Source organism: Dipteris shenzhenensis, chromosome 20 (genome assembly GCF_047967505.1).
Source record: "Dipteris shenzhenensis isolate YYH24624 ecotype China chromosome 20, Dip_SZ_1.0, whole genome shotgun sequence".
NCBI lineage: Eukaryota > Viridiplantae > Streptophyta > Polypodiopsida > Gleicheniales > Dipteridaceae > Dipteris > Dipteris shenzhenensis.
The window spans coordinates 53,241,964-53,257,096 of record NC_141615.1 but is presented as its reverse complement, the minus strand read 5'-3'; the positions used below and the strand labels follow the sequence as shown (position 1 = coordinate 53,257,096).

General features: G+C 40.0%; 1 protein-coding gene across 2 annotated transcripts in view; it reads left to right on the top strand.

The window, feature by feature from the left end:
* The window catches only part of ASG2 (transducin family protein / WD-40 repeat family protein), a 139,494-nt gene that overhangs the window by 101,693 nt on the left and 22,668 nt on the right, over positions 1 to 15,133 (top strand). Inside the window, exon 19 of one of the 2 annotated variants that reach the window (XM_087391640.1) lies at positions 14,473 to 14,561. The exons of the other annotated variant lie outside the window; for it this stretch is intronic. Coding sequence (XP_087247766.1) covers positions 14,473 to 14,512 — 40 coding nt within the window. The 3' untranslated portion in view covers positions 14,513 to 14,561. The remainder of the gene's footprint in view (positions 1 to 14,472; positions 14,562 to 15,133) is intronic. 2 annotated transcript variants of the gene reach the window in all.

Genomic DNA, 15,133 nt, shown 5'->3' with positions numbered 1-15,133 from the left:
TGTATATATGTATATGTGTACATATATACATATATATGTATATGTATACATATGTATACGTACATATACATATATGTATATGTATACATATGTATACATATACATATATGTATATGTATATGTATACATATGTATACATATGCATATACATTTATATATATATATACATATATGCATATATATATGCATATATATGCATATATATATATGCATATATGTATATGTATATATGTATATGTATATATGTATATGTATATGTATATATATGTATATATATATATATATGTATATGTATATGTATACATATGTATACATATGCATATACATTTATATATATACATATATGTATATATGTATACATATATACATATATGCATATATGTATAATATGCATATATGCATATTATACATATATGCATATATGTATATATGTATACATATATACATATACATATATGTATACATATAGATATATATGTATATGCATATATATGTATACATATACATATATACATATATGCATATATGTATACATATATGCATATATATATATATATGCATACATATATAGATATATGCATATATGTATGCATATATGCATATATGTATATATGTATGCATATATGTATATGTATATGTATATGTATACATATGTATACATATACATATATGTATATTATATGTATATGTATACATATGTATACATATACATATATGTATATTATATGTATATGTATACATATGTATATGTACATATACATATATGTATATGTATACATATGTATATGTATACATATACACATATGTATATGTATATGTATACATAGTGCCTACAAGAGAGAATCACACCAAATACCAGGTGTACCCAAACGTGTATGCCACAATAGAGTGAAATATCACCAAAACTCATGTCTCAAAGCATCTGGCTCATGTGCATATACTATGCATCCATATGATGAAATCTGGCCCAAAAGAAAATGCCAACTGCAATGGCAATCCAAAATGCCAATAAGTGCCAAATGACTCAAGCATAAACACCATCCACTGGCATATGCATTAATAATATCTCATCCAAGAGAGCATAGCACTATCAGTGCATAACCTGCAATGTGTCAAAGTTGTCCCTCAGTATAAAATAGCATCCATGTACATACATATACATATACATATATGTATATGTATACATGCATATATGCATATACATTTATATATATATGTATATGTATACATATGTATACATATACATATATGTATATTATATGTATATGTATACGTATGTATACATATACATATATGTATATGTATACGTAGGTATACATATACATATACATATATGTATATGTATACGTACGTATACATATACATATATGTATATGTATGCATATACATTTATATATATATATATATATATATATAGAGATACATATACATATACATATATATATACAGTTATATATATATATATATATATATATATATATATATATATATAGATATGCATATACATTTATATATATATATATAGATATATGCATATACATACATATATATATATATAGATACATATACATATACATATATACACATATTTATGTATATGTATATACACAGATATAGATATATACATATACATATACATATATACACATATTTATGTATATGTATGCATATACATTTATATATATATATATATATGCATATGCATATGCATATATATATATATATGTGTGTATGTATATGTATATGCCTATCTATATATATAGATAGGCCTATACATATACATGTATATATATATGTATATGTATATGCCTATCTGTATATATAGATAGGCCTATACATATACATATATACACATATATATATACATATATATATATATATATATATATATATATATATATATATAGGCACATACATATATACATATATATAGATAGGCATATATATATACACGTATGCATATGCATATACATATACATATATATATGTATATGGAAATGTATATGTATATATATATGTATATGTAGTTGCATATGTATCTGTATATGTGTGTGCATATGTATATGTATATGTGTATGTGTATATGTATATGTATATGTATATGTGTATATGTATATGCATATGCATATGCATATGTATATGTATATGTATATGCCTATCTATATATATAGATATATGTGTGTGTGTGTGTGTGTGTGTGTGTATATGCATATGCATATGTGTATATGTATATGCCTATATATATATATATATATATATATATATATATATATTTTTTTTTTTTTTTAAATTTATATATTTATATGCATATATATATAGATGTGTATATGCATATGTATATGTATATGTGTATGTATATGCCTATATATATATATATATATATATATATAGATATATATGCATATGTATATATATATATATATATGTATATGCATATGCATATGTATATATATATGTATATGTATATGTGTATATGTGTATATCTCTCAGATTTTCAGCACACAGGTTCTACAGGTTTTTCTGGATGTATGGCAAACTATCAGCTTCTTTGTCACAGTATTCTCTCTTCTTCGACTGGATCAGATACTGGGCCTTATGGACCCTCTGGCTGCAGCGCAATCAAGCATTTTTGAATTCTCCCCTTCAGCATCCTTATGAGTTCTTCAGAGCCTCATTACGGCAGTCTTCATACAATGCCTTACATGAGGAAGATTTGGATGTTTCTTGTATTCAACTTTTCTTTTACTGCTTCTGATGGATAGGGCTTTAGCTCTCTTTTGAGCACTGCCCGGATGTAAATGAATGTTTCATAATATAAGTATCTTGGTTTCACAAAAAAAAAAAGTATATGTATATGTATATGTATATGTATATATGTATATGGATATGTATATCTGTATGTGTATATGTATATATATATGTATATGTATATGTATAGGTGTATATGTATATGCCTATATATATATATATATATATATATATACATATCTATATATATATCTGTATATATATGTGTATATGTATATATGTATATGTATATGTATATGTATAGGTGTATATGTATATGCCTATGTATATATATATATATATACATATCTGTATATATATGTTTATATATGTATATATATCTGTGTGGTTATATTTGTATGTGTGGGAGCATACTTTTATACTATGGTCTACACCCACTGTTGGGCGTTGATGACGTCAGTGGGGATGTCATAGTAGCTAGTCCCTGCTGTCCGGGATGGAGTTTATGGTTTTTAATCTTATGAGTGACTCTCGTGAGATTGAAACTGCACTATGTTTTGTTTTTAGAGGATGAGTTTGGGAATGTTCCTGGATTCATCTAGGTATATGCTTCTGCCGTATTAGCGGACATGCAAATTTCACCTTGTGAAGTTTTCGCCCAAGTTGCGGCCTGCTGGTATTGCGATAATTCTTTCTATCTTAAATGGTGCATTGCCCTATCAGCTAGATTTAGATTTAGATGCTCGTTTGGGAGAGACTAAAATAAAATCGTTTAGACTTCACTTGCAGTTGTAGCTTGAATGAAGAGATTTGGACTACTTTTTTATTAGCCTTCTGCTTTAGTGCTAGCCTTCGTCATGGCTGAGTTTGCCCTTCATCTCCGGAGTGCCGACAGAAACTCAGCACAAAGACTTTGTATAAATGGATGCTCAAGTATGTGTGGGTGTGTGGATTTGTATGTGTGAGAGCATACTTTTATACTATGGTCTACACCCACTGTTGGGTGCTCATGACGTCAGTGGGGATGTCATAGTAGCTAGTCCCTGCTATGCGTAATGGAGTTTATGGTTTTCAATCTTATGAGTGACTCTCGTGAGATTGAAATTGCACTATGTTGTGTTTTTAGAGGATGAGTTTGGGAAGTAAGCCTCAGCTCCTTGTTGCGCTGCATCAGAGCCCAAAAACCAGAGTTTTGGAGCAGTTATTACCTGCCGTACAGCCCGTCAGAGTTCCGTACGGATTCCGTACAGGTGTACGGCCTGTACGGAGAGTTTCCGCCTGCTGCAGTTTGCTGCTCCCAGTACATCTCCGGTTCCTGGATCGTTTTCACATAGGGATTTGCTTCCGGACTACATCTACGCATGGATTTTGAAGGCTTTTGCTCCCGTTTCTCTCCTCTTGAGTCTTTGGGTCTGCTGAACCTTTCCCATCACCAAAATCTTCCCTTTTCCTCTGAAATATAGTTCATCTGGGTTTTTTTACTGGTTTTTTCTCTCTTTTTCCTCTACAAAACTGTTTTTTATCTTCTCTCGACCTTTACATCCCTCTTTCCCTTCTTTCTCCTTACAAATATACTCTTTTTCTCTTCTCTGTGGGCTTTTTTTGGGACTGGTTTTTTTCCTCCACTATCACTTTATAGGTACCTCCTTTCTGGGTTCCACTTTTTACAAGGCTATGGCTGAATATTCCTATGAAAAAACTTTTCAAAAGGAGCGTTCGGTTCACTGCAAGAAGCAAAAGCAGGCTGAGGGTCAGCATGACCCGGTACATGATACTCTTGAGGCCCAACTGGTCTATGATGTCATGCATGAAGGATTTGCAGACACAAGGAAAGAGTGGAAAGACTCGGTTCCATCGGTTGGCCTCATGGTTTAAGTAGATGAAATTGTGGATCCAGTCAGAGAATATGCTAAAAATGCAGTCATTTTATTTTTTCCAGGCCGGATGCCACCTGCTGTAGAGGTAGGCAACTGGTTGACTCGCACACTGGCTGGCTCGTTTATTCGCAAAGTACACTATGCATCCAGGGGTTTTTTTGAGGTTATTATGGTGGATGAGATACACTGACAAATGCTTTTGGAACATTCGCCCCTCTCTTTTGGGCACCAAATGGTGCATGTATTGCCATGGTCTCCCACAAGGGATTTTCAAGCTTTAATCCGACACAGATGGCCGGTCTGGGTTGAAGTTGTAGACTTCCCACAATGCATGGCCTCACTCTTGCCTAAAATTGCAGCATCTTTAGGCAAAGTGGTCTACCCACCACGGCCTAATGGCAACTCGAACCGATTTTGCATTCTCTGGGATACTGATAATCCCACACCAGACTCTTATTCAGTCACGGTGAATAATGTAGACATGGGAAGTGCTTTTTATAAACTGAAATGGGGATTATTTGCAGGGGCTTGTTTTGACTGCAAAAAATTTGGACACATGGCTTCACAGTGTCCAATGAATCAGCATAAAATGCCTCCTGCTACTCTGCCGGTTCAAATGCCTACTAAAGATGCTCCTACCTCCATTGCAAATAAAAACAAAGGTAGTAGACAGTTTTCTGGAATTCATGATAAAGGCAAAGCTCCAGTGGTTTCAAATGGGAATGTTTCTTCACATTCACCTCCTGCTATTCAACCCTTGATAAAAGGACAGAAACCTCCAATTGATGGATGGCAAAGTCCAAGAAAAGTTATTTCTGCTCGAAGACTTCCACCCCCTCGCACTTGGAATGGTGCGTCTTCTAGTGGAAACACCCCAAAGGTCAATACAGAAATTGGGATCACATGGGCTGCAGTGACAGCTAGCAGAACACTCTTCCCTGAAGAAGAGGTTACTGCTTTGCTGTCTACTCCTCAGGTGGATACTTCTTCTCAGGGGAGAGGCCTTGACCCTGAGATAGAAATGCAGGGCTGACATCATGAAGTTTGCTGTTGTACATAGTTGTTATATTACTATAAATATATGTAAATATGACTGCTTATATCAAATGTTTTACACTCAATGTCCAGGGGATGTGTGACAGTAGGAAATGGAAATCTGTGTGGCTGTATATCAAGAGATTTCAGCCTGACATAGTGGCATTACAAGAACACAACCAATATGTCTCTGCAGGAAAGACAGGACACTACTGTGGCTATGATATTTTCTATGCTAGGGAGCACTGTTTCTCAGGGGTAGTCCTTCAGATGAAACATGAGCTTCAACGAGTTATTGCTTTAAATGACAACAAAGGCAGATGGCTTGTTCTTCAATGCATCATTCGAGGAGAGGTGTTTGAATTTGCTTCTGTTTATGCACCTCAATCCTCTAGAGAAAGAACTGCAATTTGGGATGCCATGCAACAATATCCATGGAGATATCATGCCTTTATATGTGGGGATTTCAATAATGCTCCACAACAGGGTGACAATACCTCCAGACATACTCATATGTCAACCCCTGAAAGGCATGTATGGTCTCAATTACTGATGCATCTGGATTTGGTCTGGATTTGGTTGACCTTTGGAAGGAATTGCAGCCTTTGTCACTTGGATACACCTTCCAACATAATGCCCTTTCTTCTTATCAGGCACGTCTGGATCGATGGTATAGTGTAGCTCCGCAACAAAATGGTGATTTTACATGCAAAATGTGGATTGACTATGCCTTTGTGCATTCAAATCATGCACCTCTATGGTTGCAGTTATCCTTTCATGCTATGCCAGATGATAGATTGCCACAAAGGTGACATTTGATCGTGAACAATAGCTATTTGCAACATGCTGCTTTCAAGGCTATGGTTACTGAAGCATCTCTTTCTCTGTCTTCTCGCAGCCATATTCATATTGATGAAGCCTGGGATTCTTTTGTTTCCAAAATGCAAGTTGTGATTAGAAGTTATGGCAAGTCTTACATGAAGACTCTTAGGGAAACTATTGCTCAGGCCAAATTCACTTGTCAGGACCTCACTGAACTTAGTCATCTTCGTTCGTTGTCCCTGCATGAGCAAACAACACTATGCCAGGCTAGACATTGTCTTAAACTCAATGATCACAGGAAACTGGCTAAATGGGAGACTAGAGCAAGACAAAGAGCCTTTACAGATAAAGGCTGCTCTTCCAAACAATTTTTCAAAAGCTTGCATCAGAGGAGATTAAAAACAGAAATTTGCAAGGTGCTTATGCCTGATGGATCATGGACCACCTCACTGTCACAGCTTGCTTCTGTTTGTGTGCATCATTTCTCTCAGCAGTTTGGTTCTGCAACTCCTCCCTCACAGCAAGTTTTGGTAGCACGAAATTTACTGTTACAGCATGTTTCTCCTATTATTTCCACTACTCAAGCTTTGGAATTGGAAGAACCTTTTACTGAGAGGGAATTGTCCGATGCAATCAAATCCTGTGGCAGATGGAAATCTCCAGGATGGGATGGTCTTACAGTCGAGTTTTTTCTAGAATATTGGCCTCTTTTGAAGCATACATTGCTACATATGGTGAATGCTGCATGGCAAAATCAGAAAATACCAGACACATGGAAGAGAGGTCTTGTTAAACTCCTTCCAAAAAAGCAAATTTATGAATCTTTGGCAGACTGGAGACCTATCACCCTTATGCCAGTCATTTACAAAGTCACTACCAAAATGATTGTCGATCGGCTAAAGGGGTTTTTACATGATGGGTTGCATCCTGCCCAATATGGCTTTGTCCCGCGTAGGCATATCACAGATAACATTGCTAATGCCTATGTTGGAATTGAATATGCCAAATACATGCAGCAGGATGTTTTGTTATTGCAAGTTGATATTGCCAAAGCCTTTGATACTGTTAAGTGGGATTTTATTTCATCGACTATGCTTTCCGGGGATATTTCTACATCCTGGACTCTTGGTTGTTCTGTTAGGCAAGGATGTCCCCTAAGTGCTTTACTTTTTGCCATAGCCACTCATCCAATGCTTCAATATTTGGACCACCTTTTGGACACTGACTAGTTGCACGGTTTGGAGATTCGTGGCGGTCATAGCATGATCGCTCAAGCATATGCTGATGATTCATTCTTTACCCCAAAAAATACTCAAAGTGATCTGTCCATGATTATGCAGGCTCTTTCTACATATGGATTGGCTGCTGGTCTTCGGGTCAATTTTCAGAAATCAAAATTGTTGCCATTGCATGCTCAGGAATGGCACAGTATTTTGTGGCCTGGGGAAATTGTCCCCGCTTCTCAATTGATTCGACATCTTGGCTATCCTCTAGGTTGGGGACTCACCCGTTCCCAACAAACTGATTGGGTGCTACGAAAGTTGAGGGCAAAACTTGAATATTGGAAGCTTGCAACTCGGCCATTACATGTTCGTTTGCGAATCACACAATCCATTTTGATAGCATACATACAATTTTATCTTCCTCTCATTATGTTCACTAAGGCAGATCTGGTTTCCTTTATGTCAGCTATCATGGAAATTTTCTGGTGTTCAAAAAATGGCAAGAAAAGTCTTAGATTACTCTCTATGCATCGTCTCTGTTCTCCAAAGATGCACGGGGGTCTGAACATTCTCAATATTCAAATGCATTTACTTGCTCATAGAGGGAAAATGATGTTGCAGTTTATGCAAGGAGATCAGCCTTGGGCTTTCATGATCCGCTCTCTCTTATTACATATTCATACTTCTGCCTTTGGGCATTGGCAGTGTACTCAGTGGGATTTCCTATTTGGCTCTATCCAAGGCAAGATCAGAGGCTGCCCCCTTTTGTCTCTTGCCTGCTTCTTGATTAGAAACATATTTTATCCCACTTGGAATGGCATGGCCGAGATTCTCTGTCGGGAAATTTTTTGAGGGCTGAGAATATCTATTGGTCTAAAGTATTCCACCCTTCTTTGGCCATACAAGAACCCAGACGTTCTTATTTTCTCTCCTTCAAAGGCATTTCATCTGTGGCGGATGTACTTCAGGATGATGGCACACTTTTATCCTTTTCTATGGCTGCTAGCAAATACGGTTTGGGAGCTCATTATCGTCCTTTATGGCATAGGATTTCAGCAATGCTTCAACCGTTCTTGCTGGTACCCCGTTTGGAACTTCAGAATAGGCTTGAGGATTGGATTTTACACTCTTCTTCCTCTTCAGCCTGTCCCTTGAAGCTCTCACATATCACAGTGTCATCTCTGTATAAAGTGTTATTACTTCCGCATTGGATTTCTGACAGAGCAAATACTGTTTGGCATATGGATCGCCCACTAAAGTGGTGGAGAAAATGGTTGCGTCTCCTTTGGCATTACAAAGTCCCTCTTCGGCAACAGCTTTTCCTTTGGCGAGTCCTGCTTGGCATTTTTCCATCTGGCCAGTTACTCGCACACAGACATATTGCTCCGGCTGTTTGTCACAGATGCCTGCACTCTACTGAATCTGTGCTTCACATCTTTTGATTCTGTCCACATACTTGTGACTTCATCGCTCTCACCCGACAGAGGCTTCGAGCGAGATTTCCTACTGTTACTTTTGGCAGGTTTTTCTGGTTGTTTGGTTTTCATCCAGCGAGACAGGGTTTTGACTTATTTTTTGTATGGGTACGCTACTGGGCACTATGGACTTTATGGATGGACAGAAATCATAGAGTCTTTGGTGATCCACTATTTTCATCTTTTGTTTTTTTCAAACGATCTCTGCAGCAATCATTCTATGATTGTGTTCAAACTCGTTTGATTGATCAGGATGTGTATATAGCTTATATTGAGATCTTTAGTTGAGTAGTAGTTACTCCATTTTCGAAGTAACTATGAATGTAATTATTTTACAGCAATAAAAGATTTCTTCTCACCAAACAAAAAAAGTGTGTGTGTGTAGTGAAGAGTGTGTGTGTGTGTAGTGGATGGTGTGTGTGTGTGTGAGAGACAGAGGTGTGTGTGCAGTGTGTGTGTGAGAAAGAGAGGAGACAGCCTTCCGCAACAGCTCTAGACCCTCCCCCAACCAGCCTGTGAGCCTCAGCTTCCTGTTACGCTGCATCAGAGCTCAAAACACGGTGTTTTGGAGCAGCTACTACCTGCCGTACAGCCCGCCAGAGCCCCGTACAAATTCCGTACAGGTGTACGGCCTGTACGGACTGTTCTGCCTGCTACAGTTTGCTTCTACCAGTTCATCTCCGGCTCCTGGATCGATTTCATACAGGGATTTGCTTGCGGACTACATCTATACACTGATTTTGAAGGCTTTTTGCTCCCGTTTCTCTCCTCTTGGGTCCTTGAGTCCGGTGCACCTTTCCCATCGCCAAAATCTTCCCTTTTTCTCTGAAATATAGTTCATATGGGAATTTTTACTGGTTTTTTCTCTCCTTTTCCACTATAAAACTGTTTTTATCTTCTCTCGACCTCTACATCTCTCTTTCCCCTCTTTCTCCTTACAAATACACTCCTTTTCTCTTCTCTGTGGGCTTCTTGTGGGCTTTTTTTCGGACTGGTTTTTTTCTCTACTATCACTTTACAAGTACCTCCTTTTTGGGTTCCACTTTTTACAAAGATATGGCTGAATATTCCTATGAAAAAACTTTTCAAAAGGATTTTTCCGGAAAGGTGGCGAGGGGAGCAGAGAAGGGGGGGGGCGGTGGATGGGCGGAAAAGGAGGGAGGGAGGTGGCTGAGTGAGGGGTAGCGGGGAGCGAGGGGTGGCTGAGGGGAGCGAGGGGCTGAGCGGGGGTAGCGGGGAGCGAGGGGTGGTTGAGGGGTTAGCGGGGAGCGAGGGGTGGCTGAGGGGAGCGGGGGGCTGAGCGGGGGTAGTGGGGAGCGAGGGGTGGTTGAGGGGTTAGCGGGGAGCGAGGGGCGAGGGAGCGTGAGCGTGAGCTAGGGCGAGGGAGCGGGAGCGAGGGAGCGGGGGGGCTGAGCGAGGGAGTGGAGAGAGAGAGGGAGGGGGACTGAGCGAGGGAGCGCTAAGCGTGAGCAGCAGGGGGGCTGAGCGAGGGAGAGGAGGGGCTTGAGGCAGAGAGGCTGAGCGACGGAGGTGGAGAGGCTGAGCGACGGGAGAGGGAGGCTGAGCAACGAAGGGAGGGGCTAGCAACGGGCGATGGAGAGGGAGCTTGATGGAGGGGCCCAAGGGAGATGGAGAGGAGCTTGATGGAGAGGGAGAGAGAGAGAGAGAGAGATGGAGAGGGAGCTTGATGGTGATGCCCAAGGGAGATGGAGAGGAGCTTGATGGAGAGGCCCAAGGGAGATGGAGAGAAGCTTGATGGAGAGGGAGATGGAGAGAAGCTTGATGGAGAGGGAGATGGAGATGGAGGGGGAGCTTGATGGAGAGGGAGAGGGGGATGGAGATGGAGGGGGAGCTTGATGGAGAGGGAGATGGAGCTGGAGAGGCCCGAGGGAGATGGAGAGAGAGCTTGATGGAGAGAGAGAGCTTGAAGAAGAGGGAGCTTGATGGAGATGGAGATTGATGGAGATGGAGAAGTGATGGAGGAGGGGGGGGATGAAGAGGGAGCTTGATGGAGAGGGAGGGAGCGCTTGATGGAGAGGGAGGGGGAGAGGGAGAGAAAGATGGAGATGGATATGGAGATGGAGAGGAGAGAGGAGAGGGAGAGGGAGAGGGAGATGGAGAGGTGGGCAGTGGGCTGCTTGATGGCTAGGGAGATGGAGAGGCAAGAGTGCTTGGTGGAGAGGGGGAGGGGTAAGAGGGGTATATGTGCAGGTTTGGAGGAGAGGCTGGCCCCAACAGTCAAAAACGGGCAGAAAACGGTCAAAAAACGAAAACCCTAATCAGCCGAAACCCTAAAAAACAGGCGACCGTACGGGACCGTACGGAACAGTACGGAATGCATTATGATGGAAAGTAAAGCCTAGCAGCAAAGGATGTGATTCCTTCCAAAGATCAACAAAACTGAATTGCAGCAGTAATGTAGACCAACTCTGCCTCTCAAAGGCCAGCTTATGAGTACGACCTGATGTATTATCTCATTGCTGAGGGGCATTGTTGAAATCACCACAAAGAAAAGCATGCTGCCTCCAGGGATATCGCTGCATATTCTCCCAAATCATACCTCTACTGCGAGAGGATTGAGGTGCATACACTGAGGCAAATTCAGAGATTTCTCCTTGAATAAGACACTGCACAACCATCCATCTTCCTTGTGCATCATTGAAGGCAACAATGGGCTGAAGATCATGCTTCACTAAATAGACCACTCCTGAAAAAGAATGTTGTCCAGCATAAAAGATATGATGACCATGCTGTCCAGCGTACATGTGCTGGTTATGCTCTTGTAAAGCCACTATGTCAGGCTGCAAATGATTGAGATACACCCATACTATCTTCCATTTTCTAGCATCTCACAAACCCTGTACATTGAGTTTCAAACATTTGATTTGTGCTAACATATTTACAGTTTATGTACATTGAAAGCAAAGCTGACTCAAGTCTGCATATCCACCTCAGGATCAGAACCTCTACCCTGAGGTGACAAAGGTGCCTGATGAGAGGACAGCAAACCCACCACATCCTCTTCAGGAAAAAGAGTGTGGCTGGTTGTCACAGCAGCCCAAGTAATGCCGACACTTGAATTTTCTTCAGGAGTATGGCCATTAGATGCAGTACCATTCCATGTGCATGGAGGTAATGGCCTTCTGATTGTGACAATCTTGTGCAGAGTCTACGAGACTTCTTGTAATGTCTTTTCTTTGCCTTTAGATTAAGAGGTGGAAGGCAAAGAAGTAGGAGCAGTAAAGTCTTTTCTTTGCCTTTAGATTAAGAGGTGGAAGGCAAAGAAGTAGGAGCATTCCCATTAGAAACAAGTGGCGCTTTGCCTTTATCCTGTGCAACGTAAGCCTATTTATTGCCTTTGTTTTTAATCATAGAATCTTGTGGCATCTTTTACACACGCAAAGGACATTGCGAAGCCATATGCCCAAATTTTTAGCATTCAAAACAAGCACCTACAAGGACCCCACTTGAGCTTGTAGAATGCACTTCCCATAGCCACATTGTTAACAGTGACAAAATAAGATTCAGGTGTTGGATTATCAGTATCCCATAATATGCAAAATCGATCTGAATTCCCATTTGGTCTCGGAGGACAAACCACTTTGCCCAAAGAAGCTGCAATTTTGGCCACTTTCCAATTTCTGCAGCAACAGGCATACGATCTGGAAAGAAAATAATAACAGCATGCTTTGCATAGTCCCTCACAAGATCAACGATGTCATCAACCTCAACCATAAGTCCAACTGTGGGGGCTGACTCTTTCCAAGCTTTACGGGTATCCTCAAAGCCTTCATGCATAATATCATAAACCAACTTGGCTTCAAAGGAATCATGAAGAGGGTCATTCAGCCTGCTATTCTGTCTTTGTGTAATGTTTTCTCAAACTCATACAGAGCCATCACACACAGATGGAAACCCACACAAGGTTGAAACAAAGTAACACATAGAGAATGAAGTCCGTCCGAGGACCAGCAACGTCAAAAGACACCCGCACGGGATGAACCCTCATCAAAGCAAAAGCACTCTGTCTGCTGCAAATCTGCCCAGCAGCAAACAGCATGTATGGATACCCTGCTTGCCTATACAGAAACCCTCTATGCCTGTACGGATTTTGTGCCTGCATGTACGGAGTGCCTGTCTACGTGTACGGAGTCCCTACCTGCGTGCACAGAATCCCTGTGTCCATAGCATATGAGGAGCATAAGCAAATGCTACTGGAGCACTCTCCTCTTTTTTTTGGACAGCAAATGGTCCATGTCCTTCCATGGTCACCGACCAGGGACTATCAAGCCCTTATCAGGCATCGTTGTCCAGTTTGGGTGGAAGTGGTTGATTTTTCGCACTGTTTGGCTTCCCTCTTGCTTGGTTGGGTCATCATGATCTTAATGGCCATGCTTTGTTTGTGAAATGTCTCTATTTGACATGCTTTCTAACCTACACTGTACATCGCTTTATGGATAGTTAAGGAGACTTGGTGTAAGAGAGATTCTCTTCCTTATAATATATGCTCTCTTGAGTCTTAAAAAGCCACTGATTGATCTTTTGAACAGTATCACCGGGAATCATGATTTCCTGTAAATGTTAAGCTTGGCCATGGCTTCTTAATGTCACTTTCTTGGCTCACGATATGAAAAGGCCAGGTGACTTCCTTCTAACTTCTCCTGTAGAGGTTTAATTTGTGTACAAATGTGGAAAATGATTGCTATGAATTGGTATATTCTCATTTTGCACAATGGCTTTTTTTCGTCAAGCCTTGTATTGAATAGCTAACCAACCTGGTGGGTCTGGTAAGGTTTGATTCCACGTATGTAGAGTTCCTATGTGCTTGTAGGTCTTTTATGGGTAGTACTAATAGGAATGTGAATCATGGATAGCATGCTTGGCTTCCTGATCTCAAGTCTGTCTGTGGTAAAACCTCTCTCCTTATGGAAGTAGCATGAGCTCCCTCTCTGTCATAATATAGGGAGGTTCACCAGTAGCATTCTTTTCTTCTAGGTCCATGTGTGAAGTATGCTAGACCATTTAATATGGTGCTGGCTGGTTTATGCTTCTAATGACACTGATTTGTTCAATCTACACTTCAGTGTCTTCTCTGCATGTCCCCTTTTATTGTTTTTCAGGACCTTTGTTTCTTTTTGTTGATAGCTCTTACACCTCATGTACATGCATGACTAAAGTTTTAATATAGTGTTCATTTTCTGGGAACAATCATTTTCACTGTCAAGGTTGCCTTCTAGATGTTTGTGAAGGGATGTATTTTGCCGAATAACTATGGATTTCCATTCTGAGCAGTGAGCTGGGGCACCTCATTATCGTCTTAGCTGGGTTTTGAAACTTTGGTGCTGGGGAACCTGAAGGAGCTTCTCGGTATCTGATATTTGGTATGTTGAGTCCCTGCCACCCTACGAGATTTGAGAGCATGTTCAGAATTGCAACTCCGCTGAGGGCATATCATTGTCCTCTAAATAGTATGGTATTGAGAATTGCATGAATTTTGGAGCCTTTGGTAGTCGGATGGGCAACATTGAAATATATAAATTGTAATCTGCAGGTCCTGGCATTGTTATCTAGTCAAGAGTGTAGATCTACCTCAGTATAGGTTCAGGGTTTACTCTGCAGAAAAGCCGTGCTAAACCCCCTCCCCATAGTACTGTGCTTTCCAAGGCAGTTTTCAAGGGTGTTTCTCTCCAAAGACGTTGGCATGTGTCTTAGTTTCTCAAAGAATTTTTACTATTATTATGAGCGTCCATGAGGTGAAGGGTGCAAAGCATTGTTGTTCGGGTTGCACATAACCTAGAATTATTTGCCATCAGGTTGGCTTCACAATGTACAGTCAGTCACATGATGTCATACTTTATTTTGTTCTCATTCATGAGATATGTAACAAGGTAGAGCTATGTAATTTGCATTTTGATCTTTAGGTCATGCGCATCCGACTTTCAGTGATGTTTTC